Source organism: Electrona antarctica (assembly GCF_951216825.1).
Source record: "Electrona antarctica genome assembly, chromosome: 9".
Lineage (NCBI taxonomy): Eukaryota > Metazoa > Chordata > Actinopteri > Myctophiformes > Myctophidae > Electrona > Electrona antarctica.
The window spans coordinates 30,271,784-30,297,668 of NC_136790.1; the positions used below are offsets into that span (position 1 = coordinate 30,271,784).

Below are 25,885 nucleotides of genomic sequence, written 5' to 3' on the forward strand. Positions count from 1 at the left end.
TACACTCCCTGTCCCATTGGGAAGAATGACATCAGAGCCATCACACAAGAGATCGCCTACTGTTTTCTGCAGAATGATATGACAATACGTGCTTTATGTATATAGACAGGACTTGTAATGGCAGTTTCGGTTCTGTACAACCATTATACACTTCAAAACTGTTTGTACTTAAATGAGAAACTGTAAAGCTTGCTGGTGATAAGTGTACCATGAGTTGTATATTGCAGCCACTGTTGCTGTGTGTATTGTGTACATTTGAAGTATATAGTATACTGTATAGATGGTAATACTATTCTATTCTGCTGTAAGGTTTCCACTGCCTTAGGTATTCTGGTTCCAGTTTGGAGTATTTTCCTACAACAAACACAATGCAAAGTTAAATTGTTTTGTTTCTGAGCAGCTAGCTGTAGTAAAACCAAAGAAGAGAATTTAAGGATGCATCATATATGCAGGGGGAGGTGGATTCAATTTATCGTGTGCAAAAATATATATATTTGTAATTATTGTAACGTAATTTGTTTGTAAAGTTTAACATTTTGTATGTCAGCCAGAACCCCCCATGTGTTCTGCAGTGCGTGATCAAACATAATAAGATACCATCTCAAATGAAGGGATTAATATATGACACATCTCTATGAGTTCTCCCGTTTGGTTTTGCTTTCGTCCCCCAACAATCCCCTCCCCTTGTACCCTGTTCATCTGTAGAGGAACTTCTCTCCTCCGTGTGGCACTTGTATGAAAACCAAACCTCCCACTGTATTGTACATATCCAAATCAACACTATATATATCTCTATCTCAAAGAAAACACAACACTAAATCAAACCCATATCTACATACAGAGGTATGTATTCAGAAAATCAACATGGAGACTTTCCAAACTTCAAAAGTCATATTCAATAACCCTACACGCCATACCCTCTCACCAAACCGACATACTGTACATATGAGTGGTACTGTCTAAAATACTGTAATCTATCAATATCCTTAAATCTCAGTCACAACATGGTAATTTATAGGACACACAGAACTGTATATATAATTCCTATAACTTGCAGGATGAAAAACAAAACAAATCCCAACTATTAGGTGCCTACAGAACCAACCTCAAACTAGTTTTCACAAGTGTGCAAGATGGGACAATATCAATTGATATCACAATCAATTGATTCAACCGTTAATTCAGCTTGCAGAATAACCTCAATTCCATACAGGTTAATAACAGAAGCTGGAACAAAGGTATATTAACTGACAGCCAGGTGCCTAATGCCGTAGAATTCTACACTAGGCCAAAGATGCACACAAGTGTGCCAGTTGTGTTCAGTGTGGAACATGGTGTTCAGTTCAGACACACAAATACACTTTCTCTAACTGACTTCCAATTATGACCAGATCACAAAATCGCCGTGCGATGATGTCACAGCACAGGATTGGTACCGGAAGCAAGCCTCAGCCAATCACAAGGTTGACAAATGAGTGCAGTCTACCAGAATGGAACAGTTCAAGACCTTCATCTCACCTTTGCAAAATAATTCCCTATTATTAATTTTACTTGGCGACAAGCCCAAAGTTTGCCTTTATTTAAATGTCTGGCACAAGTCTGTGAGTGTGTGTGTGTGTGTGTGTGTATGCATGTGTGTGTATGTGTGTGTATGTATGTACGCATGTGCGTGCATGTGTATGTGTTGGGGGGTCGCTAGTTCAGGTTTCTCTGGGGCATTGTCTATGGAAAGGGTTGCACGAGAAACTGAGATGACAATGTCACTTAAATACTCAGTATATAATCCCACTGATTCCCACATGCAGCCAAACATACGTTACTGGCCTCAACACCTAAGCATTGTACTGCTCTGGGATCTTCCAAGAAGCTATTGTATATCATGCCTGATGAAGCTAGAGCTAGAAGGTAGAGAGAAGGCATAAGTTCCTACTGTACACAAGCTAAAACAGAATCATCCAAAATCCAGAGATACACAGTATATGAGTACACTAGATTATATAAACAGCATATCCCAAGGCTCTGGAATCATCTTAATCCTTAGTCTATTGTAATGCATCAGATTAATAACTAGCTTGGTGATCTATATGGCTTACATTTATAGAGCAGCACTGGTTATGTTCAGTTTGTACAGCGTCCTCCTTCTCAATAATCAATCTTGGAAAATGTTGCCAAATAACCACTCCACCGCTAAACAAACCATGAGCGCATGGCCTTGTCAGACACAGCCTAACCCTTGGGTTAAGCTTGCTCATATTCAACAAACAAAAACTAAAAAGAGCATAGTGTCTCAAAACAGAGAGCAATAATGAATCATAAAACAGGAGCATCAATATCATATTTGCATATATATTTTTTTCTTTTCTTTTTTTTCCTCCTTTAGCCTTTAGTAATATCTATATAGCCCTATTTACAGCTGCGGTCATATAATAATATATACCTGGTATTTACAGGGATGCAGCCACTAGGGGGCTGCGCAGCACACATCATCAAACGGGAGGACCCGGCCGGGGTGTCAGAGGTGAAAACTACCACACAACCAGGCCCCCAGACATTCTAGAAAAATCCACTTCCCAGTCAGAAACGGAAGGGTGATATCTGTTGAGGTCTGAAGCAGCTTTTGGAGCTAACCGCCCACCTTGCTCACTGAACAGGAGGAGACAGAAGTTACAATTCATGGAATTGTATTAATGGTGAAGCTATTTCCATTATATAAAACAAAATCTTCCATTGCTATAATATCCTTATCTATGCCAATTCCTGGTATGGTATGTGGCTCTATAATACAAGACAGGCCCTTTTGCTAGCTTACATTGGCCTTAATTGACTATTCCAGTTAGATTTGGCATTGTAGCCCTTTAACATCTGTGATAGTACACACTGTATATCAATACATAGGCATGAGTAAAAGGTGGTATAATAGTGCTTAAAAGATATGATACATGTGTAGCGATTAACTATACAGCAAATCATCCATTTCAAAGAAGAGAAGAGTAACCAGCCAGTATGCTGGCTTGGTTTGATTGACAGTTAGCAATGTAAAAAGTAGCTAACACATTTAGTGGCTAATTCTCACCTCAAAACCACCCACCCCAAAACCCAAACAAAATCTCAGTAAATTACAGACTAGATTCTGTACTCTGCTTTTTAAAACCCAAGTATAGACATTTCCTTCATAAGTTCTTAGAGGCTAGTCAGAAGGCTAGCAAGCACGTAGATTGATTGCAATGTGTGGAAAAAGGCCTTGGTGTGAGGTTATTTTTAGGACACATTGGAAGCGTTTGAGAAAGTAGTTGACCAAACCTTTGGCAAAAAGGTGTGAGGCATATGTAGTGTACACTGACCGACACACACGCACACACACACACACACACACACACAGACACACACACACACACACACACACACACACACACACACACACAGTTGGAGCGATGCCAATGGGCAGACATAAAACTAACTGGCAGGCACTGTTTGCACCAATCTGAAACATTGTATTTGTATCTATATTGTTCTGTTAAGTAAAGTACTGTTTCATATATGATGTCAATACAAATCAACCTAGTAAAACCAAGAGGTAGCTCAAACTGAATGGCTAAATGAACAAGTGAGTATGCTTGTTGTGCACATATACACTTTCCAGGCGCATTAAGCAGCGGTTTGTTGTTATAAATACAGATAAAAAAAAGAAAGAAAAACACTGTCAAATATAGCTATAGGCAGAAGTTCAATGTATGGTTATAACTGTATTATGTGAAGTTCCCTTGTTTACGGTTTCTTTCTGAATATGCCTGCTCTCACAGACAACGACTTCTGACCTAGGTCTTCTTACCAAGATAAATTCACACACACACACACACACACACACACACACACACACACACACACACACACACACACACACACACACACACACACACACACACACACACACACACACACACACACACACACACACACACACACACACACACACACACACACACACACACACACACACACACACACACAATCTCTCAAAACTCCACACCTCTCGATTCCTCATTCCACAGTCCATCCAAGCACATCCTCGCCTCCCTCCCGCCCTCCCTCCCTCCCTCCTCGTCGACTCCCTGGAGATCTCCTCTCCCTACATCTCCTACTTGGTCAGAACTCCTCCAGACAGAGTCCTCTAGGAGACCTCGCTGCCGAACACCTCCAGCACCAGTGGAGTGAGCTGCATGCTGTGTTCGGGTTGGAAGGAGAGCGAACGGTACTGCTTGGAGTGCTCCTCGTTCAGGCTGCGCAGGTCAGCCAGCTTCTGGATCATCTTGGCGTAGAGCAGGCGCCCCCCGGGGTGGTGCAGTCGGATGTACGCCTGCAGCGTCTCTGACAGGCGGTCCTGGAGGGCCTCGATGCGCGTGTGATCCTGCACCCCGGGACGATCTGCATAGCAGAGACACAGTTTGAGGGTTTCGGCAATGGGAGTTTAGCGGTTTGGTAAAGGAGTTGTTGTTGTAGTTATTGGTGTGCAAATGCGCCTGGCATGCCTTTGATCTACCGCGCAGAAAACATTTTGTTGACGCATGCGCACTGATACGCGTATACACGCCCTAGGCATCCTACGGTTTTATTTTATAGGACGTATATACACGTCCTTGGCATCCAATTGGTTGGCTAAATTTAGACCAGTGAGAGGATATGGGATGTATATGCATTGTTAATGACATGCCTCGTATACGCAGGCACATGCAAACATCCGGTTCATTGCACGTGCACATCAACATGCATATGGCCTTCCATGTATGAAATATGCACCAAAACCTTACATAAATGTATATCGCTCACATGAACGTGTGCTTGGATGAAAGGCTAAAAAAAGGCATGAAACCACTCAAGTAGCAGACAAATACACTTATTCGTCTTGACGTACATTCTGCAAATCACATCAACCAAATAGGTGATCTATAAACAGATGGGTCTATGCCGTCATTTATCATTAGTGGTGGGGAAGTCAAAGTCAATAAAGTCCTCTAGGAAAAAAGCAGAAACATAAACAATTCATGAGCACCCTCCTCCGAAAGCAACCTTCACGCATCATACTTTACATGCATGTGCCATACTCACACATGCACACGTATGTGTGTGCTGCAGTGGGGTGGGGTGCACATATGCAGACATGCCTACCTGGGGAGAGGAGGCAGATGGACATGAGCAGCACGTGTTCCTCCTCATGGAGGTTGAGCTTTTTCAGTCCGACCTGGAATTTCACCAGGGGCTCCAGCAGTTCCAGAGTGTGGCCCGCTGTAGGAGGCAAACATTACACAGCATGAATGCATGTGGATGCACATGTACATGCATGTGTGAACACCAAATAGGTGGGAAGCTGGGAACCCTACCAGCGCCACAGTATGTCCCAAGAGACACAATCAACCTCAAAGAATGTTATCATCCCCCCTGCTGATAAATATTTAATATTCCGTTAGCTGTGCTTCTCAGCAGGAGGTTTGCTATGGTATATCTACTGTACACACACTCAGGTTTGTTACAGCTAATTAAAACCATTTCAATTATGACACACTGCCTAAATGTATAGGGTTTTTTTTAAGAGTGGTTAGATGAGAAACCATAAATCGAACGGTTTAATCTATATTCTATTAGACTGGATTACTATTATTGGATTAGCAAAGAGTTAAACTACAAACGGCATCACAAATGTAGGAATGATGGGAACCCTGATATGGGATAAAACGACACCAACTATACTAACTGAATTGAAAATGAATACATATTTTTGGCTAGAGGGAAATTTGGACAAAGGATTCAAACTAGTTTAGAGGTAAGAGCACAAAGGAGTAGAGTCGTCAGACACTAGTTGTTTTGTGTGGTGAGGAGGTCAAAAGTGACATTCTTTGGGTTGATCTCAGAAAAGAGGGTCTTGTTTGAAAGCCAAATGAAAGCCATGCCCTGAGGGGTATGGCGGATGTGTCGGACTGGTTCCGCAGCAGGAATACATGCATTTGCATCCACGCACGTGGGTGTGTACACGTGCCAGAGTGAGTAACCTTACCTAACGTTGTCGACACACTAATGAGGTCCAGCCCCATCTAAAGAAGCAGGCCACTTCCTGCAGGCTCCATGTAGGTGTGTGTAACACACACGTGCATGTATTTGAAAACTACCCATTTAAAAAATGTAGAGGTGTGTCCATTTAAAAAATGTAGAGGTGTGTAACAAACATGTGCATGTATTTATTCCTTGGCTTTTAACCCAGATTGATGTTTACTCATGTTGAATTGTATTGTGTTTATTTCTATTGTTGCATTATGTTTTTATTTCCCGTTATGCCTATTGCCTACTGTACAGCACACAAGCTAATGAAGCAAATTTATATAATTATATTGCTAAGCATTGATCAGTCTGTTTCGCTAGAACATTGAGAACTGTGAAGCAGAGCCATCTGCTTAGATAAGCTTGAAATGCAGGGAGTACAAGTCTCCGGTCATAGCTGGTCAGAGTGAAGGATACGACTACGCATGGGAAAATGTGACAATGCGACTAATTACGAACCGACTGTCAGGGCAGGGCTAACCAGTCTGTCTGTCTGTGTGCTTTGCTGGAGTAACGTGTGTGTTGTGCAGATGTCACAGCACTGTAAATAAAATGTTCATTATAAATACTGCATTCTGAGTCTAAGGTATTATCAGATCTTTTGAGAGTTTCAATTCCGCTAGAAAACTAGACTGGAGTCAATACATTATTAGCAAGGATTTCCATGTCAAGGTAAAATTACTTATAGTGTTGAAATGTTGAAAGATTTCCATACATTTTCAAAGAAAGCCGAAATGGCAGTTTCAGCAGTTATTTCCTCTCCTTTTGGAAAAGACAAAAAATCTTTAAAAATGATTAAATGTGTCATGTCAGTGATTTTGTGCAATTTGTGATGACAAAGCCTAAAAGGCAAACCGAAACACAAATTGTGACGTTCCAATGTTCAATGCAAAAACACCACGATTAAATCCACAATTATATGTGTGACAATTAATTGTCAACTTATTTGTAATCTTGACAGCCCTAGAAATGATGCAGGTGTGCCAGCCCATTTCCCGTCATGTCCGCAAAACAGACGGCATCATGTCATGTCAGCAGACTGACCTTTGGTGACATCACTGATCTGGTATTTGAAGTCAGGAGCGCCACAGCTCCACGACATGTCTTCCAGGCTGAAGCTCTGGTTGGAGCGTAACATGATCACCTCGATGGCGCTGGACTTGAGCAAGGCAATCTGGTCCTCCGCAGTCAGATCCCTGCACGAGTCAATCAGGAGTTTATGGGTACAGCATAGCACAGCCACCAGTAAACACCCTAGGCAGGAAACTGCTCGCAAAACGTTGCAGAGTTTCTGAAATTGATCAATTGCCATGAAAACAAAGTCATACCGAATATTTCACTGGAATGGTTTTGTTAACGAGTTAAATAGAGCACAATTTCAAGGTCAAGCACAAGTTCCAAAGTTTATCAGGAGACATTTGTTGTTTGGGGGGCAGGAACGCGAAAATCCATTCTCAAATATGTCATCGAATTTGGTTAAAATCTTGACTCAATGGAACTAGCTGAAGACAGGAGCTGAAACATGCAGCTTTTTGGGGAGGTCTGCGTGGGTTTCAGCGGACTTAGGGAGCAGATCATAAGTGGACAAACATTCCACAGTTAATCCAACAGCCTCCATCACTCCCCACCAGTGGAAATGACAACTTTCAGGAAAGACAGGCCTGGGCTCGTTATAGCCATGACTTTAAGGTGACCCCTGAGACATTGAGCGATGGTCTCTGTCGACACGCTCCAAAAGACATGCACACTTCAAGAGACATGCACACTAAACGGCAATGGGGGCCTCGTCTGGGAGGTGATAAAGAAACGGCTAAGATTCCTCTTGGTTTCTCTAGGATATTTGCCTCAACTGTCATAAATAATGTCTTGTGTGGACCAAGTGTCTCGCCACAGGGATAAAAGGTTGTTTTTTTAGGGAAATACAAAAGAGACATTTTCCAGGGAATTGTGTTATGCCGTTCCACGGTTCCAACCATTAAACCTTTCTTCAGTTAAGTATAATATACTGGGAAACTGCTTTTGTTGTCTACCCTGAAGGACGAGTGTAAGAGTGTAAAAGAATCTTCTGTGTTCACCACAACAAGTGTGGGCGGGCATGTAATTGTTTGGCCCAAGGGGAAGATATATACTGTGTATTGAAGGCCAAACTTCATACTAGTATAATCTTGCAAGAACGCCACTCAGTTCAGTTAGCAAACATACCACACGGTATGTTCACGCTTGAAACATTTCCATATGTGTCAGCTAATCTCTGGCCTTTAGACCATAGGTCATTTACTGTGGCATACTATTGATTAATCAGATAGAAAAACAAGAAGTGTACAAAGTCTCCAACACACAAACATTTAGGTAAAAAGTCAGCTCGAGACATGAATAAAAATAAATAAATTAATCAACATTATTGAGAAATGGGCCAATATCGATTATTCTTTGTATTATTAAAAGTACATATTTGTCTTGGGGGGTTGAGGTAAATAGAAAATGTAGCTCCATTGCATAATGGGTCAAATCAGGCATACACATACAGACCTTTCCATATTCTCAAATATATATATATCTATATCAAAATATATCTATTATGTCCATACCCCGCTGGCAGGTGTACAGTCAGCTAAGAGTTACAGTACACAATGGACAGTGTACAGTATATAGATCATTTTAAGTGAGAAAAGCTCATGTGTTCTAAGGATAGCATTATTATTTTTTACTCATGAGTGAAAACTGAAGTAAAACAACAACTGAAATAGGATGATAGCACATCATCGGCCAACAGACATTTGCCAATAACCCTTTCTTCAGAGTTACAAATCCTCCGGGGCAGGGGCGTAACTAGCATGACGCAGACAACTCAATTGTGTTGGGGCCCAGAAGCATTTGGGGCCCACGGCCGCCCACCCGTGCCGTCGTTAAAAAACATTATAAATACATACATGCAATGACAGTTGAGTTGACCAAACATTGCGGTGACCAGCCTGCGTGGGGGCCTAAACATTGCGGTGACCAGCCTGCGTGGGGGCCTAAACATTGCGGTGACCAGCCTGCGTGGGGGCCTAAACATTGCGGTGACCAGCCTGCGTGGGGGCCTAAACATTGAGGTGACCAGCCTGCGTGGGGGCCTAAACATTGCGGTGACCAGCCTGCATGGGGGCCTAAACATTGCGGTGACCAGCCTGCGTGGGGGCCTAAACATTGTGGTGACCAGCCTGCGTGGGGGCCTAAACATTGCGGTGACCAGCCTGCGTGGGGGCCTAAACATTGCGGTGACCAGCCTGCGTGGGGCCTAAACATTGCGGTGACCAGCCTGCGTGGGGGCCTAAACATTGTGGTGACCAGCCTGCGTGGGGGCCTAAACATTGCGGTGACCAGCCTGCGTGGGGGCCTAAACATTGCGGTGACCAGCCTGCGTGCGGGCTTAATGACATCTAGTGACGCCGCTGGACGGATATTGTGCTCCCTCATTTCATGCGGGGCCCCAACTTGCAATTCCAGGTCAAGGCACTACACACTGAACAACTAAGCAGGTATACAGTTGATAGATATACCTGAAGCCAGGGATCATTTTGGCAAAACCAATGACCTTCTGGATGCTGTAGGAGACCAGGTCAGCTAAATGGGGCAGCATGGAGAGACGAGAGCCATCCTCTTCACTGGAGTCTGGGCTTCCACCCTGATCCTGGTACATCATCAGCAGGTTGTTGAAGTTCATCAGTTTGGTATCTACAGACTCTGGAGGAGGAGAGGAGGGGAGAGAGTTAACATGCAACATGACACAAACTTCACTAAGAGAGGGAGGGGACAGAATGAGGGTCTTTGTTTGGGGAAGAGATACGTAGAGAACACGTACAACAAGAAGTCAGATGACAGCCATAATACTTTGTTTATCATCAGAAGGACAGCAGGGTGGCTGGGAGGTGTGAGTTGTCTCTATTGATTGTGCTTGGCTGTTGGCCATGCAGCAGTGCCCTTGCCTGTGTTTTGCTTATTAGTGATGAATGTATTAATGGCCTGATGTTTACCGTTTGGTGTGCAATTGTCCGCAGGGGTTTCAGAGGAATTCCACAGAGTTCTCAGTAAAGCAACGTCACAGATCCATATTCAAAGTAAAGCCTGAGGCCATTTCTCAATATGCATACTTGTCTGTACTTGTCCTCGCGAACTTGTGCCATGGACCGTTGAAATGTCTGAATTCTACAGATGTTTTGTCTCCCGCCAGACTTTTCCGTTATATCTTGAAGAGAAATGTTGCGTATAGGTTTTTTTTTTGCTTTTTGCTCCCCCGGTCGATCGTCGACAGGGACACGTGTGCTGCGTTCACAGTGGAAAATAATTATTCCACTTGGAGCAAGTGTTTTATAGTTATTGCCATCTGAAAATAAAAATAGCGGGACAAAAACAACCGAGATACAGGCATTTCGTCTGAAGTTTGTACTCTCTTGAACTTAAAAGGACGCAAGTCCGTACTTCAGATAGAAACATGTTCAGATAGAAACAGGCTGAGTTAGGGCTGGGTATTGCCAACAACCTCACTATCGATACGCATCACGATACAGAGGCCACGATACGATATGTATCACGATACGCGTTGATTTTGAATAACGCGTTGTGAGCTTGTTAACTGGAATGCTCGCCTTAAAACACGCTCGCCCATATTTGGCCAAGGTATAGTTAACCGAAGTTATGTTTAGGAATAGCAGGTGTATAATAATATGCCGGTTGTATGCCTCAAGCGACTGTGTTTTGAGGAGAGCGTTCTGGTATTCGTGAGCTTGTAGATCTGCTATTTTCAGGGCATGACACTGGCGCATAAAAGGGCATGCTGGCGTGGCGCGTAAAAGTCAGCATATAATGGTATGCCATCGTTTTGGATGCCCTCAGGAAGTGTCTCGTTTACCTGGAGAGTGGCTGAAGGAGTCAGAAGAAGCATCTGACAGAGAATGGAGAGAGGCTGCTCTGCTGGCACTGCGTGTCACTGGGCCGTCACGTACTGGAGGCTACACACACACACACACACACACACACACACACACACACACACACACACAAACGAGAAAGACCACATGGCATTTATTCCTATAGACTCTCACTAGATAGTTGACAATGGGCACACTTGACAAGTCATTTGACATGGAATCTTGCCGTATTTATCAATCACGAAGGAAAATAAATGAGTGCCATGGCATCAAACAGGGCATAGTGTTCCAAAGAAAAACGACGAACACACAGGATTCTAACAAAGGTGGTGTGGAGGACATTGTTTGGATCAAGGAACTGGAAGCAAGCACGACTCCAAATGCCCTCAATCTCTCTGAGCATTCTTACTGGGTCGGCTGGGGCTGAGGGGGTAGAGCAGGTCGTCTAATGATCCCTGGGTCGGCGGTTCGAATCCCGCTTCCTCCTGTCCACATGTCAAGTGTCCTTGGGCAAGACAATGAACCCTACATTGCCTCCAATGAGTTGGTCGGTGTGAGCTTGCCAATATTGGTGTGTGAATGTGGGAAGTGAGGACGCCGACGTTGACTGTTCGCTGCTTCACCTCCCAATTTATGAATGAATGAACCATTGTAAAGCGCTTTGAGCTCTTGGAAAAGCGCTATAAAAATGCAATTCATTATTACCGGGTGCATGGTCGGGAAAGTAACATTACAAAAAAATCTCTAAAAGAGAAAAACCTGTCCTTTAAAGCACTTTTAATTCAACATTTGTATCGTACACTGCAGAGCCAGCAGCACAACGTACGCGTTTCGGCCTTCATCAGCGCTGTATGCTGACCCTTCCGTTGTAACGGAAGGGTCACATTTAAAGAGTCCCTAGGTAAGACAACTTCCTCTGTCTGTGTAGATACTTTGTTTTTCCAATGGGTACCCAGATTGAGATAAAACTGACTTCAACCAACTTACACCAAAAGTGCAATCACAATACCAATTCATACACAGCTAAATTCATAATACACATCCTTGAATGCATATAAGCACATAATATTCGAGTATCAGAGTCTTGTAGATCGGATATTGTTGAAAAACAAAACTGTGGGTTTTTATGAATATTGAACCCACGAAAAGTATTAATTCTTTAACTGCCGAAGCCGCGATATAGCGACTTTGAAATCAAGACCTGTTGTCTGCCGAAGCCGCGATATCGCGTCTTTATAACAATATGAAACGGATACGCTGAAAACTAACCTTTAGTCCTATCCCGGTTGCTCGGCAACGCCTTCGTCAACCCCCGCGCGTACGCCATAGAGACCCATATAAAGTAGAATCTTTTTTGGCTGTTATCTCTGTAAAATGCGGCGCTGTCTGTGGTTTTGATTTGCGATTTTTCATCCCATCGCGATCGACATATTACCGTTTCTGGCAAAAGAGAAACATTGTAAGCAACTGCTAACATAAGCTGCTTCTTCTTCTCTCGTCTTTTCCTTGGCGGAGGCAAACTACCTCCAATGACCACTAGGTAGCAGTCTAAGTGTCAACAAGAGCTTGTGTTTGAAAAATAACTACATTGGATCCAATGGAACACAGCTTTTTTTCCCCCATTCCCTGAAAAGCAACAGTTTTGCTTTCCGCTCCGACGATATGAAGCGAGTATACTAGTATATTTCATTTTCTTTGCCTCACCCTGAAGCGTGTGAAGTCGGAGTAGGACTCATCGTAGGTTTTGTGGTGGGCCTCCACCAGCGTGGCGATGACCTGGCTCTGTTCGTCCGACAGCCGGGGCCGCCGGGCCTCCCTCTGGGCTTCGCGCTGTGCCTCCTCATCCTTCCGTCGCTGGATCAAGTCCTTCTTCCTCTGCACTTCCTCATCGGTCAGGATGACTGTGGGGGTCAGAGGGAGAAAGGCATGGTTTAGCCACATGAACCCTAGCATCCCAATTCGAGGGCTAAAGTTCTGCGAATATAGCAGATCCACAAGCTCACAACGTGACGTGGGCAACATTTACTGTAGAGCAAAAACAGGAGGGGATCTATTATAGCGCCCAACTCTTTCATTTAGTTGCAACAGCACATCATTTAGGCGCAGCCCAAAATATTCACTGCACCTCTTAATGCAGCAATAATACATTCTTTTGAAGTGTCTTTTTCGTCACCTCACATCCATATCAAGTTATCCACCAATATTTACATTGGGGTTTTTTCTGAGTAATATAGATAATCACAATATTATGTTGATAAGCACATGTACATGTTTTTGTTTTAATTCACATAACTTTTCAATACATTACTGACATTTTATATTGTTTAATGCTCATTTATTATCTACCAGCTGGTCCTTGTGTAGACAACTGATGTCAATATCAGCTGGCTTCATTTTTATACATAATATTAGGCCAACATTAACAATCTCAACTGTCAACTTTGCAAAGAATGTCCTTACTTGAGAAACTAATCGGCATGGGGAGGGGGAACGATATCCATGCAGTCGATATGTAGGTCATGTCACTAAATAATCACATAACCAATTGCTAACCAATTGTCCCTTCAGCCTATAGGAAAAGGTAGAGGTAGCCAACCAGGTGCAAGCTATAGTATGTGTCCAGCTTATGGAATTTACACTTCCAGCAACTCCTGCCCCATTGACTACAAGCACAGAATTATGTACACAAACATAGCGGTTGGCTGGTAATCCAGCATGGCAGTGTGTCATGGGTTCGAGTCCTGAACATTACTATGTGTCTCCCCCCCATCTCTCTCCCCGTTTCCGGTCTATCTACTGTACATCTATCAATAAAGTAAAAATTACGTATCCAGTGCCGCAATACGAATATTTGATTAGCGGGATTACCGGGACTACTATATTCTCCTTCTTCAAATACACCCTGTAATAGTTTTGCTTCCACAATTGTTTGCTACCTTTCAGCCTTACCATATTTACCTATTTAGGCATTGTCATTATCAGATGTGATTTTACTGTCTGCGACTCTGCGAATTATGAAAAGCACTATACAAATCAAATGTATTATTATTATGATATCAACACAGAGGTTGAGTTTACACCGGAGTCGTGCATGCTTTGTGTTGTACTGTAATTATAAAGGCCATGTCCATTCAGGAGGGCTTGTTATTCTCAGGAGATGGGGGGGGGGGGTCCATATAGAGACCCCTGCTGGTGCTTAACAACGGGAAGCATTGTCTCTGTTCTGTTCTCTCCTTGTTGTTCTAGCCACTGAATTAGCTCAGCGAGAGAGAGAGAGAGAGAGAGAGAGAGAGAGAGAGAGAGAGAGAGAGAGAGAGAGAGAGAGAGAGAGAGAGAGAGAGAGAGAGAGAGAGAGAGAGAGGATAGCTCTGTCTTTACAACATGCTGCTGTTTTTTTGCAACAGCAGTGGTAACAGAAGCACATTCCGCTGGCTCCTGTTCACATACAGTGAATCTGAGCGTCTGTGTGCCGTCACTCCCCTGGAATTCACAGAAAGACTCTGGGAACAATATGGAGGGGAACGAGCGGTCTTTGCTTCAAAGACCACCCCATCCCTCGTGGACAATATCCGGATTTTAGGGGAACACAAGAAAGCTTTACCTGCTATTTACAGAAAGTGAAAACAAACAGAAGTCCATAGATAGCAGAGGCCCAGGATGGATTGTACATAACAGCAGGTGTTTCAACTTTAGATCTCGGAGTATAGTTACTGTACACGCGGGGGGCGCTAGTTCAAACACACTGTAAACCTGTAAACATTCTAATGGGGGTAAAGACCTAAAGTTACTCGACCCGAATCTAGATATTACATAATATTTACAAGGAGGACAGGGGGCTAGCTAGATAAATGTAATCAGCAGTTCAGTAAAAGAAAAAAATACTATTCACCCCAAAGCATTTTCAAAAACACAAAGAGCTGTTTATGCAGTTGTCTAATGGCAAAGGTATACATATTTCTTTAGCAGTGTCTTCACTGCTAGAAGATGAAGAACTTGTATTTCTCAATCCCACCCCGCAAAGAAGAAAGAAATAAGGATGGTGCACAATGTGAAGAACTGATGCTTTGTACTATTCCAAGAAAGAAAATAGCTTTTCTAAAGCACCTGCACTGGTAAAGTCAACCAACATTCCAACCAACATTCCCCACCAATATTTTGAAAAATGAGAACAGGATAGGATAGTGATTGACAGAACAGCAGACCACGGGGAATATCTACCACACTTACACTCTTTCATCATGCCGATGTCCACGCATCGCTTGAGTCGACAGGCCTGGCAGTGACGTCTGTTGTCCTTGGTGATGGTGCAACTACCGTTGAAGGGACAGGTGAAGCTGGCTTTCCGCTTCATACTACGCCTGACCAAGAGAAACACATTGGATCTTCATGAATATATTTTCGTCTGTATACAGTACATACGTAAATCAAGTACTTTCTATAACAGGAAATGATGTCGGTGGAGGGATGGAGGGTCGGGGGAAGCAGGTTTTTAGTTTCACATGGCGCCTTCAAGGGAGGAATAGAAAAAAGGGAGGGGGAGGTAGCATGAGGAAAGCAAAAGATGGATGGATTAGCATTCCAATTGTTAAAGCCATAAGTCTGTGTTTTTTGCGTACATGACACACAAATATCTATAGGACTTCTGATGGATAATCTCTGTATGGTGTCTCCAGCGTTAACAGGTGTGAGATTGTGGCACCGGTGGCGACACTCACAGCACACAAATATGTAATCACACTGGAAGTAGATAAACACTTCTGCCCTTCAACTCCAGAGCAGAGTGAAAAAGCACAAACATGGCGGTGTGCCAGACTGTCCGGGAGAAAAGACAAGGGCCGCGGCCAAGAGCCAACACAAAGTGGAATAATTCACTCGTGTTACAACAGATAATTCACACACACATAACATACATCTATATGCAGGCGCGCACAGAGATATGCAGGCCCACACACACACACACACACACGTGCAGGCGCACATGCACACACACACGAGCGGCCGGAGTACGACCAAGGTTCATACTGAGGGCAGCTGAGAGATGAGGAAGGAGATCATTAAACATCCGTCTTTTTCATCCTCCGCTTTAAACATCAGTGTTGCCAAGAGGAACAGATGCAAGGAGACGGACGGACTCTCTCTGTCCCTTTCTCACACACATCATATTTAGATCATTCTGGAGGTCCTTGGAGCTCAAATGGAGAACGCCAGTGTGCCTGAATGACTACAGAAGCATCCAATTGCCTCGGCATTGAGTTATTTCTATAAGCTCTCGCTCATTTGCATACAATACATGTTGTGTATCATGCTTGTGCGCAAACATTAGTGAACGTCTTTGTGCATTTTGTTACATAACCGTGGGTGGCAATTACATTTGAGTGGTGTGCATGAGTGAGTGGGCGGGTAGTCATTATGTATGTGTGTTCATGCCCGTGTGTGTGTGCTAAGGCGCACATGTTTCCGTAGGGTATGTGTTATCCTTTTTTCTCCTGTCTTTATGAGGGGTGCGCATGCTAACTGGACCCATGTGTGAGGAGGAGAACCCATGGGCCATGTTCACGAGTGGCGGCGACGCATGTCAGTGTTTGTGTACCTGAAGAAACCCTTGCAGCCTTCGCAGGTCATGGCATTGAAGTGGAAGCCAGTGGCTTTGTCACCACACACGCCGCAGATCCGCGGCACGTTTCTGTCAAACTCATCAGGGGCCAGAGTGGAGGTGCTCACAGCCGTAGTCTCCATCACTACACAGAGAGAGAGAGAGAGAGAGAGAGAGAGAGAGAGAGAGAGAGAGATGGAAAAACAAACAGGAGCAGGAGAGAGAAGCAAAGAAGTGGATGAAATTGACTCCCGTTTGCAGAAACTGTTCATTATTCCCCCACCCCCAAAAAAGAAAACATTTGAAGTAATTTATGAAAGGAATAATATTACAATCTTAGGGGAAATTTGATCTGTTCTTTGTTACATATTGGGGGAGAAGTTACAAATTACGATCTCAAAAGTAAAAAAATATCAAAGTTGTTATTCGCACAATAGGACCGACCAATATGCTCTGCATTTCAGTCCATTGTTTGCATCTTGCAGAGATTTATGAAAGGCGTAATACAGAGAAAGACAACACATTTTACAGCCTTGTTTCCAATTCAACCCAAGCTTTATGTCCACTCTTCTGGCAAGATTTAAGTCCGCTCTGTTCTCCCCCTAGCGGTGAACTCAATTCCAATCGTTTTGTCCTGAGAGCCTAGTAGGAAGTACCCCTAGTGCCATACGAGACAAGTGAAAAGAAAGAAAGAAAAAAAAATATATAATATATATTCCACTTTAAAATGCAAGGTCTGTGTTACATTTGATTATATAGCACACCAAGTATCTATTACACTTAACAGCCCTACCAGAGAGTGAAGTAAAAAAATCCAGTCACCGCAAGGCTAGCATCCTCATAAACAAACAATCACTGTCCTCGGCACAAAGCCCCCTTCTCCCTTCTTCTCTTTCCTTCCACAGTGGAGTGAAAGAACTACAAAAGGATGGGAAGACGGAGTGCAACAACACCAATATCAATCTCCACAAACACAAATCACAGCCAATGAGGTATGGGCCTGGCTGAATTATTTAAAACGTGTTGACAGACTGCTCCATCATTTGCATCTGATTATGAATGCCAAAAGCTCTGGCATCAAAAACTCTGAAATCTTGTGCAAGGCATAAAAGTAAAAATCTGCACTGTGTGTTCTGGGTGAGGCTTGTAATTTAGCCTTGTGTAATTCTAGCATTGTGAACATAAAGGATGCAAAACAAAGCCATTAAACATTAAATGTAGGTACACTTGATTGATTCGGCAAACCTGGTCAGTTTTATACCACAGGTAGGTTACTGTCCATAATATTTGGTTGCAGTGTCCTATAATACTCTTTATAATTATATAACAAAAACAGGATACAGTATGGAGGTTACATGTCTTTGTAGCAGGCTAACCATCTATAAGAGGGTCTTGTGTGTAATGTCTGCATTTATTTGCCAGATTCTGCCAGTAGGCCACGGAAATTGACTGTATATGTTTTCATATAGGTTATATATACTTTTTTTAATATTCAACTTTCATTTTATAATTGTAGTTCACTGGGGCTCTGATCAGGCTGATGTCACAGGCTGGTCACAGAAAGTCCTAGATCCACATTGGAGCCATCGATCATTTTCTTCCACAGTGTTTATTCTACAAATTTTTTATTAATCGAATAATCGAGAAATTGTTTATATATGAACACATTGACTGACCAGCTATGCCCTATTTTATACTTGGTCGCACGATGGTGTCATGTAAAAACTAGTGAAGATAACAGAGCTTGTAAATCTAGTATTTGTGAAAGGTTTTTGAAAATTTGTGAAAATGTCAAAAATAGGTGTAGTTTATTAATCGATAATTTTATTAAATTATCGATTATTTTTGTTATGAACGATAAAATGGATTAGTTTGATATTTTAGTCCCATATCCACATGATTCGATTTTGTCTTTCGAGTTTTGCAAAAATGTCGTTAGATCAGTCAGCAGTCCTAAATTAATACTTGCCAGGGCAATGGCATGAGGAAAGAGTGGGGAAACAAATACATCTATCATCTAATCTGCACACCTACTCTAGCAGTGGGTGTGCTATGGCTAAGGCAACACTGCAACAAAGGTAGCCGATAACTCATTGGACAGTGTTTCTTCATAGGACAACTAAACATCAACAGGCACTGCAGCAGTGCCTTCCAGTTCCACTATAGAGCATCGCAGTCCCGCCCCCTTTCAGAAAAAAAGGTGTGGTTATTGTCATGATTTGTCAACTCGGCTGTTGGCTTTGTCCGAGGCTTAAATGTCTTTAGTTTAATTAAATACTATTTGAAACGTCTAATGGGAAAAATGAATGGGGAATTATTTCCTGGTACCCTCGTTGTTCTGAAAGGGGGCAGGACTGTGACGCTCTATATATATACACACCAGTCCCGCTCCTGAGATGCACCGGACCAGTCACCAGCCTATACTTGGCTTGAGGCATGGTGGAACCCCGTTGTGATCAACAAGGAGTTTCTCAGGGCATAAAATAGGAAATGTCTTGACTGGTCAAGGCAATCGCCAAACCAGAATCCAATGTGTTCCATATGTTGAAGGAAAATACAGCAACTCTAGTCACTGAAACAAGCAGGCACTTAAAATGGCTGCACTACATTAGTGCAATAGATAGTAATACAATAGATAGATAGATAATACAGCCGGACCGATGTTAATTGGTTTGGCCGATATATCAGCCTTTTTTTTTTTAATTATGTAGCCGATGTGTCCCAAATTTTTAACATTTTCAACATGGCATCCCTAGTCTGTAATATGTCTGTGTGTGTGTAATCCACGTAACTCGAGAACTTTAGCCCCACCGACTTCAAATTCGACACACGCGTTCCACACCACAGCAGGGGGTGCAGTGAATCGGTCGGACCCACGGTTGTCCAGAACCGCCCCAAAAAAGGCCTCTGCCCGGGCTCTGGACCGGGCCTCTGCCCAGCGTCCATATATGGAGCTGGCCTGTTCTGACCTCACAACACTCCATATTTGGACATGCTTGACACAGAACTCCACAAGCTGGCTGCATATACTCCATATTTGCATGCCTTACAAAGAACTCCATATATGGGCATAAAAGGGAGACAGACATAATATCTGGTTGGGGCATGCATTTCCAACTTGCATCGTTCCAAGTAGGCCAGTGCCCAACAGGCACCGCTGTACGGGCACCATTCTAGTATATCTATAAATGCACCAAGTCTCTGTCTGTCTGTGCGTAGTAACGTGTGTAATCCATGTAATTTGAGAACAGTTCGCCCCACAGATTTCAAATTAGACACATGCGTTCCACACCACCACAGGGGGTGCAGTGGCCGGTGTAGAGTCGGGTCGGACCCACGGTTGCCCAGAACCGCCCCAAAAAGGCCTCTGCCCGGGTCTGGACAGGGCCCCTGCCCAGTGTCCATATATGGAGCTGGCCTGTTCTGACATCATTCTGGCATGCCTTAGAAAGAACTCCATATACTGTATGGGCATAAAAAGGACACAGACAAAATATCTGGTTTGGCATGCATTTCCAACTTGCATCGTTCCATGTAGGCCAGTGCCCAAAGGGCACCGCTGTAGAGGCTCCAATGCATAATATCTGGGTGGGGCATGCATTTCCAACTTGCATCGTTCCATGTAGGCCAGTGCCCAAAGGGCACCGCTGTAGAGGCTCCAATGCATAATATCTGGGTCGGGCATGCATTTCCAACTTGCATCGTTCCAAGTAGGCCAGTGCCCAACGGGCACAGCTGTGGAGGCCCCACAGGCACCGCTCTAGTTTTTCTAAAATGTTCTCCATCATCAGGATGGAGATCCCTGATGATGTCATCAATATTAAGCCCATATATGGGAATGCCCATATATGGAGATCTCTGATGTCATCAATATTGGCCAGCAACTCTACATCTGACCTCAAACCATTAGATCTCCATATGGAGCTGACCTGTTCTGACATATGTTGATCCTTCCCCATCCATCCTTCCACTTCGATGTCTCCCTTTTGACATACCTGTCCATTTAAACTCTAGACGGGCCTGCCCCAAAGTTATTGGTGCAGCCCAGCAGCCGGGGAAAACTCAACAGGCCCGGAAATTAAGGCCCGGCCCCCGCTACCACCCTTAGATCTCCATATATGGAGCTGACCTGTTCTGACATTCCATGTTGATCTGACCTCATCAAACCCTGTACACTCAAGACACGCTCCATATATGGCCAGTACAGAATTCATTCCATATGTTGATCTGACCCCCCATGCCAAAGCGCCAGCACTCGCCCAGCAGTCTGCTGTATATTATACTGTAAATTTAAATTATTTATTTGGGAATACCCCTTGAGATACAGTATCTCGTTTTCGAGAGGGTCTTCGAAAAGGACCTCGAAAAAAAATCCGCTGTCACCCAGGCGAGGTCGTCTCGCCCTAAGGCGTCTTACTGGTGTATGCCAATAGAGCATAGCAGTGGGCGTGGTTTTCTGGACCGACTTCATTTTTCCCAGAGAGATTTACACAAATATTTATAGGCCTATCAATTATTTTAAGGCTAGAATCAAGCCTTCCAGGATCCTGGTGAATCATGACCATTACAACTTTGATTCTGTGAAGAAAGAAAAATGAAAACCGCTAAACAAAGGGTATTTATTAAATGTGGTATCATATAATTAATTATTCAAACTTTTTTTTCACAGAATCAAAGGTTTTATGGTCATGACTCACCAGGATCTTGGATGGCTTGATTCTAGGCTTAAAATAATTACTTGTGCAAGCAGAGCACGCAAGTATTGTGGTCGTGCTGGCTTTTTTATGCGTATGCTCGGAGGTATACTGATGTTGATGGTGACGTAATTAAGATGTTTCAATGTCGGGTTATAACTGGCTGTCGATGGTGACGTAATTAGGATATGTTTCAGTGTCGGTGTCGGGTGAATTAAATGTAATGTCTGTATGTATACATGTATGTACTCTGAAACATATCTTTATTACGTCACCATCAAATGCCAGTTACAACCCGGCATTGATACATATCTTAATTACTTCACCATCAACATCAGTATATACCTCCGAGCATATGCATAAAAAAGTCAGCCGACCACAGTATAGTACTAACATACATGTATTAGGGTTGTCCCGATCGGATCGGGTGATCGGAAATCGGCTCCGATCTCATGATTTTCAAATGATCGGAATCGGCTGATCGACTCTAATTAACCAATACATCATTATTTTGCTATGATTTCATGCTTTCATAGAAAGAAAAAAAAAACACAATGAAAGTCATTCTTCAATAATTGAAAGGCAACACAACAGACTACACTAGAGTGACATACATTAGGATATTTGCTATTGTGATATGGCATAAGTGTTATTTAAAAATATAAAGATCGGATCGGGAAAGATCGGTATCGGTATGTCTCAAACTCAAATGATCGGAATCGCATCGGGAGCAAACAAACGGGATCGGGACATCCCTAACATGTATACGTACATACGTTACCTGCTACCCAACCAATATTGAAACATATCGTAATTACGTCACCATTGACAGCCAGTTATAACCCGACTTTAGAATTTAATTTCAATGTTTTACAGAGAGGCTGAGATTTGAAAGTTCGTAGCGGTCGACAGTACTTGTAAGTAAGTAAGTAGGCACTCGACAAAGTGCAGTTCTAGTTGATATTAATAATAATACTTTTGTAAATCTCGATGGGGAAAAATGAATGGCCGACGTTTCAGTGGCTCCAGAAAGCCACGCCCTATAGCATCTTTAGACATCTACTGGTCATGTGACAAAGTACTAATGACGACTTTATTTTACACAGAATTATTTTCTAATTCATAGGAGTGCCATTTATTTTAAGTTATTAAATTCAATCAAAAAGCTTTAGACTTAGTATATGAAGAAAACAAATTCTTCAAACTAGGAAAATACAATATTATTAGTACAAGGAAAGGTCCACGAAAGAACGCAAAGACCATGTTTTGCAGAATGCAACAGCAAGACAGTCTGCCTCAAAACATCAGAGAGGAGCAAATATTTGTGGGGGGAAATAGTCAGCGGATGGCTGGTTTGAAGATAACTTTGCTAAACAGAATATGGACAGGGCAGGCTTCTTCAATACTCAGCCACATCAATGAGCTCCTGGTGCGATCTGCTCTGGACTCTTGATGAAGAGAGACAGCTCGAGTCATCGCAGAGAACCACAGGGTCCATTTTGTACATTCTCAGAGTTAAATGAACACTCGTCCTTTTGCAGTGCAGACACAAAGAATGATAGTCATTTACTGTGACACAGACGTGGCAGTTTGAATCAACACCGTAGCACAGACTTGACAGCTACACACAACATTTTAATAGCACTCGTTAAGACATGAATTGTGGCCGCCACTCGCCACTGAGAGGCGTAAGTTTATGTAAGCTGTGTATCCACCACCAGTTACACTTTGTTATGGTGACCAGCTAGCCTCTTGTGACAGAATGGGCATGGGTGTGTCCTGTGCTCTCTTGTTTTCCCAGATTGTTTCCACGCATGCATGTCGTGGGTTTTCAACCTCTGTTCATGCAAACCCAAGCTCACCTTTCCTTGAGTCACCAGCCCACCTACACATCCCTCGCCACTCTGCGAGCGCAGAGGTAAAGTACACAGGCAGAGTCAAAGGTCCTGTAGAATGACTACACACTAAATGGGCCACTGAGGGGCCACTTTAGGGCAGTGCACCAGCAACCTTGAATAACTGCCGAATAAAAGACCATAAATCAAACATTAATGAGCTGAACTTTTTGTGTACAAAAATAAATCCACATCAACTTAGAGATATACGGCTGGATGACAATAAGATAGGGCTTATCAGTAGCCACATTAAGATAAGGCCAGCACGCTATTTACTATAAGATAGCACTTTCCACACCGGTGATGTAATATTAATGGGCCCAGGGTTCAGATTTCAACCAATCCATGCAGCATACTGCAAATATAGCCTAAATTAGCCTACTGGGCAACACTGTGGCACTATTTGGAGCTTGTATGAAAGCACTAACATAATTGCAAATTCTCCAAAACAGGACATTCTCAATACAAACAGGACGATTGAGTGGAAATACAGTTTTGTTTCAGTCAGGGTTTTTTTGACTACCAAGTTTCCTGTGTCCACCCCCAGGTAGCAGAGCGGTCAATGGTTCTTAATAAACAGATTTCGTGGGAAAACAGGTTCTGCGTAACACAACAAAGACTCACAAACAGTGCTGCAAGGAGGCCCTCCAGGCCTGCGCTGAGATTCTGGGAAGGGCACAGAAAAATACTTTTGTGTCAATTTAACTGGATCCTCGAGTTTTACTGTGGTACATGTTCAACAAATAGAACACATCCATTATCTGACATTGGACCAGCTGTCTACGGCTTTGTTTAATACATTAAATAATAAAAAGAAGAATTGAGACTGCATATACGCTTACCAGCATGGAATATAATTTTGCATGATAAATGCAGTAGGACATTGGCACAACAGCATAGGATTTCTCTACAGTTGCAAGTAGACCATTTAGTCATAATAGCTGTTTATAGGCTACTTTGTTGAAAAAACAGATGAGGAAAACATGGTTTGCCTTTTTAAAACATTGACTGATCAGAAAAGGTCAATGATCTGTGATTCCACTGAGCCATGGCAGGCCATTACACTAAATGTACAATAGTAAAACAGACTCTAAATAATTAATTGGGTTATTAGACCAGATCTGTACCCATTCCAGTGCCTGGCATGCAACTGTAAGAGGGAGCGTAGGGGCTCTAGAGGCTTTCATTGCATTACTCTCGCTGGCTTCATATGCAGATAATGTGTGTGGGGTTTTAGGCAGCATCAATCATAGCTGCTATTGTGCTAATGATGCAGACTATTATTTACACCACCACTCCTGCATGCGTTATGATGGCAGCATGATGCCCGAGGATACAACCATAACACTGTGGTTTCAGATTCGCTTACAGGCTTGACTTCTGCATCTCCATGGATAACGGGGCGTGGATTTGGGTCTCATCCAACTGCCTTTTAATAGAATTTGTCAAGACTGCTCACAACAGTTCATAATGTGAAGAATCTGACACTGGTCGATTTTAAGCTTTTACCAGAATATAGCCTCTTCATACCGCTCAGAAAAACAGCAGGAAATACTGTATTTGCTGCAATGCAGCAAGAGGCAGTTCAGTCAATGCAACTGATCACATTATAGCCTGAACACCTTGCTTACAACTCATTTCATCTGCCTTCATAATTAAAGCCTCTGTGTATTCCTGTACAACAAAGGTTAGCTCAGAATAAGAATTCACAGCAACAACAAAAGAAAAAGCATGCAATTAGCTGCCAAATGAAGAGGGTTCCATTTAATGAAGTTAGAGAACCAAATACATTTACGACCACGGTAGCGACAAACTAAATACTCAGATACCGTGCAAGGTCCTGTGGTCCGTTGGACTAAGCGATGCATAGCATGACTGCACTCTTATTAGACGTCAGTGACAGGATCTGACACACTAACGGTCTCTGTGGATCGTAGCTTAAATCTAGGCCAAGGAGCTAGAAGGAAAAGAGGGGCAGAGGGGAAAGACATGGATGATCATGTAATCTCTTTAGTAAGTCAGTACCACTGAACATTACATGTTGTTGATGTAAACAGGGGGTAGCTCACCTAAAACCAACTGAGGATGAAACATCCAACAACATCAACTGTTCTTACACCATGTGTACGGTGTTGCCAGAGTTATGTAAAACACCATAAAGACAGGCAGCGGTGAACACTTTGAATCCATTGCCTTGACCAAAGTCTACTAAACATGTCCACTTTTTGCAGTGGTAATGATGTGTAATAGGGATTTCATGACTTTGTGGTTAGTTTTGACAACTGGTCTTTGTGTATTGCTTTACTTTAAAGCTGATATAGACAAGTTTCCAGTGTTTGTACACAGAATTCAAATAGCTCCACCCCTGTCATTCTATTGGCCGAGCCAGGTCACTTCAGGCCATGGGATTGTTGTTGCTGCTGGGAGGGACGCTATGGATATTGCGCTCGTATGGCTAAATATGACATTAAAAAAATTATGAATTTCTATCGATATCTTAGTTACAACAATGACATTGAGTTGACATGTTTTTTTAAGGGTAACTGTAGCATAATCGCAATATCACACGACTGACAACGAGTCCCGCAAATGAGGAAGTAGGAAGTAGCGGAGGAGACTCACTGGCTCTCAATTAAATTCTCTTTTATTTGTAATCGTGCATTACACGATTGGAATGCCGACCGCTCAAAGCGCGATCGGGATCGG

General features: G+C 43.0%; 1 protein-coding gene across 1 annotated transcript in view; it reads right to left on the reverse strand.

Moving 5' to 3' along the window:
- Positions 1-4,123: 4,123 nt before the first annotated feature.
- LOC306928883 (vitamin D3 receptor B) overlaps positions 4,124-25,885 on the reverse strand; it is a 29,794-nt gene continuing 8,032 nt past the window's right edge. Inside the window, exons 3-10 of the mRNA XM_079509163.1 lie at positions 16,588-16,735; positions 15,225-15,355; positions 12,702-12,898; positions 10,979-11,078; positions 9,630-9,813; positions 7,132-7,283; positions 5,164-5,280; positions 4,124-4,422 (exon numbers count right to left, since the gene is read on the reverse strand). Coding sequence (XP_079365289.1) covers positions 4,169-4,422; positions 5,164-5,280; positions 7,132-7,283; positions 9,630-9,813; positions 10,979-11,078; positions 12,702-12,898; positions 15,225-15,355; positions 16,588-16,733 — 1,281 coding nt within the window. The 5' untranslated portion in view covers positions 16,734-16,735 and the 3' untranslated portion in view covers positions 4,124-4,168. The remainder of the gene's footprint in view (positions 4,423-5,163; positions 5,281-7,131; positions 7,284-9,629; positions 9,814-10,978; positions 11,079-12,701; positions 12,899-15,224; positions 15,356-16,587; positions 16,736-25,885) is intronic.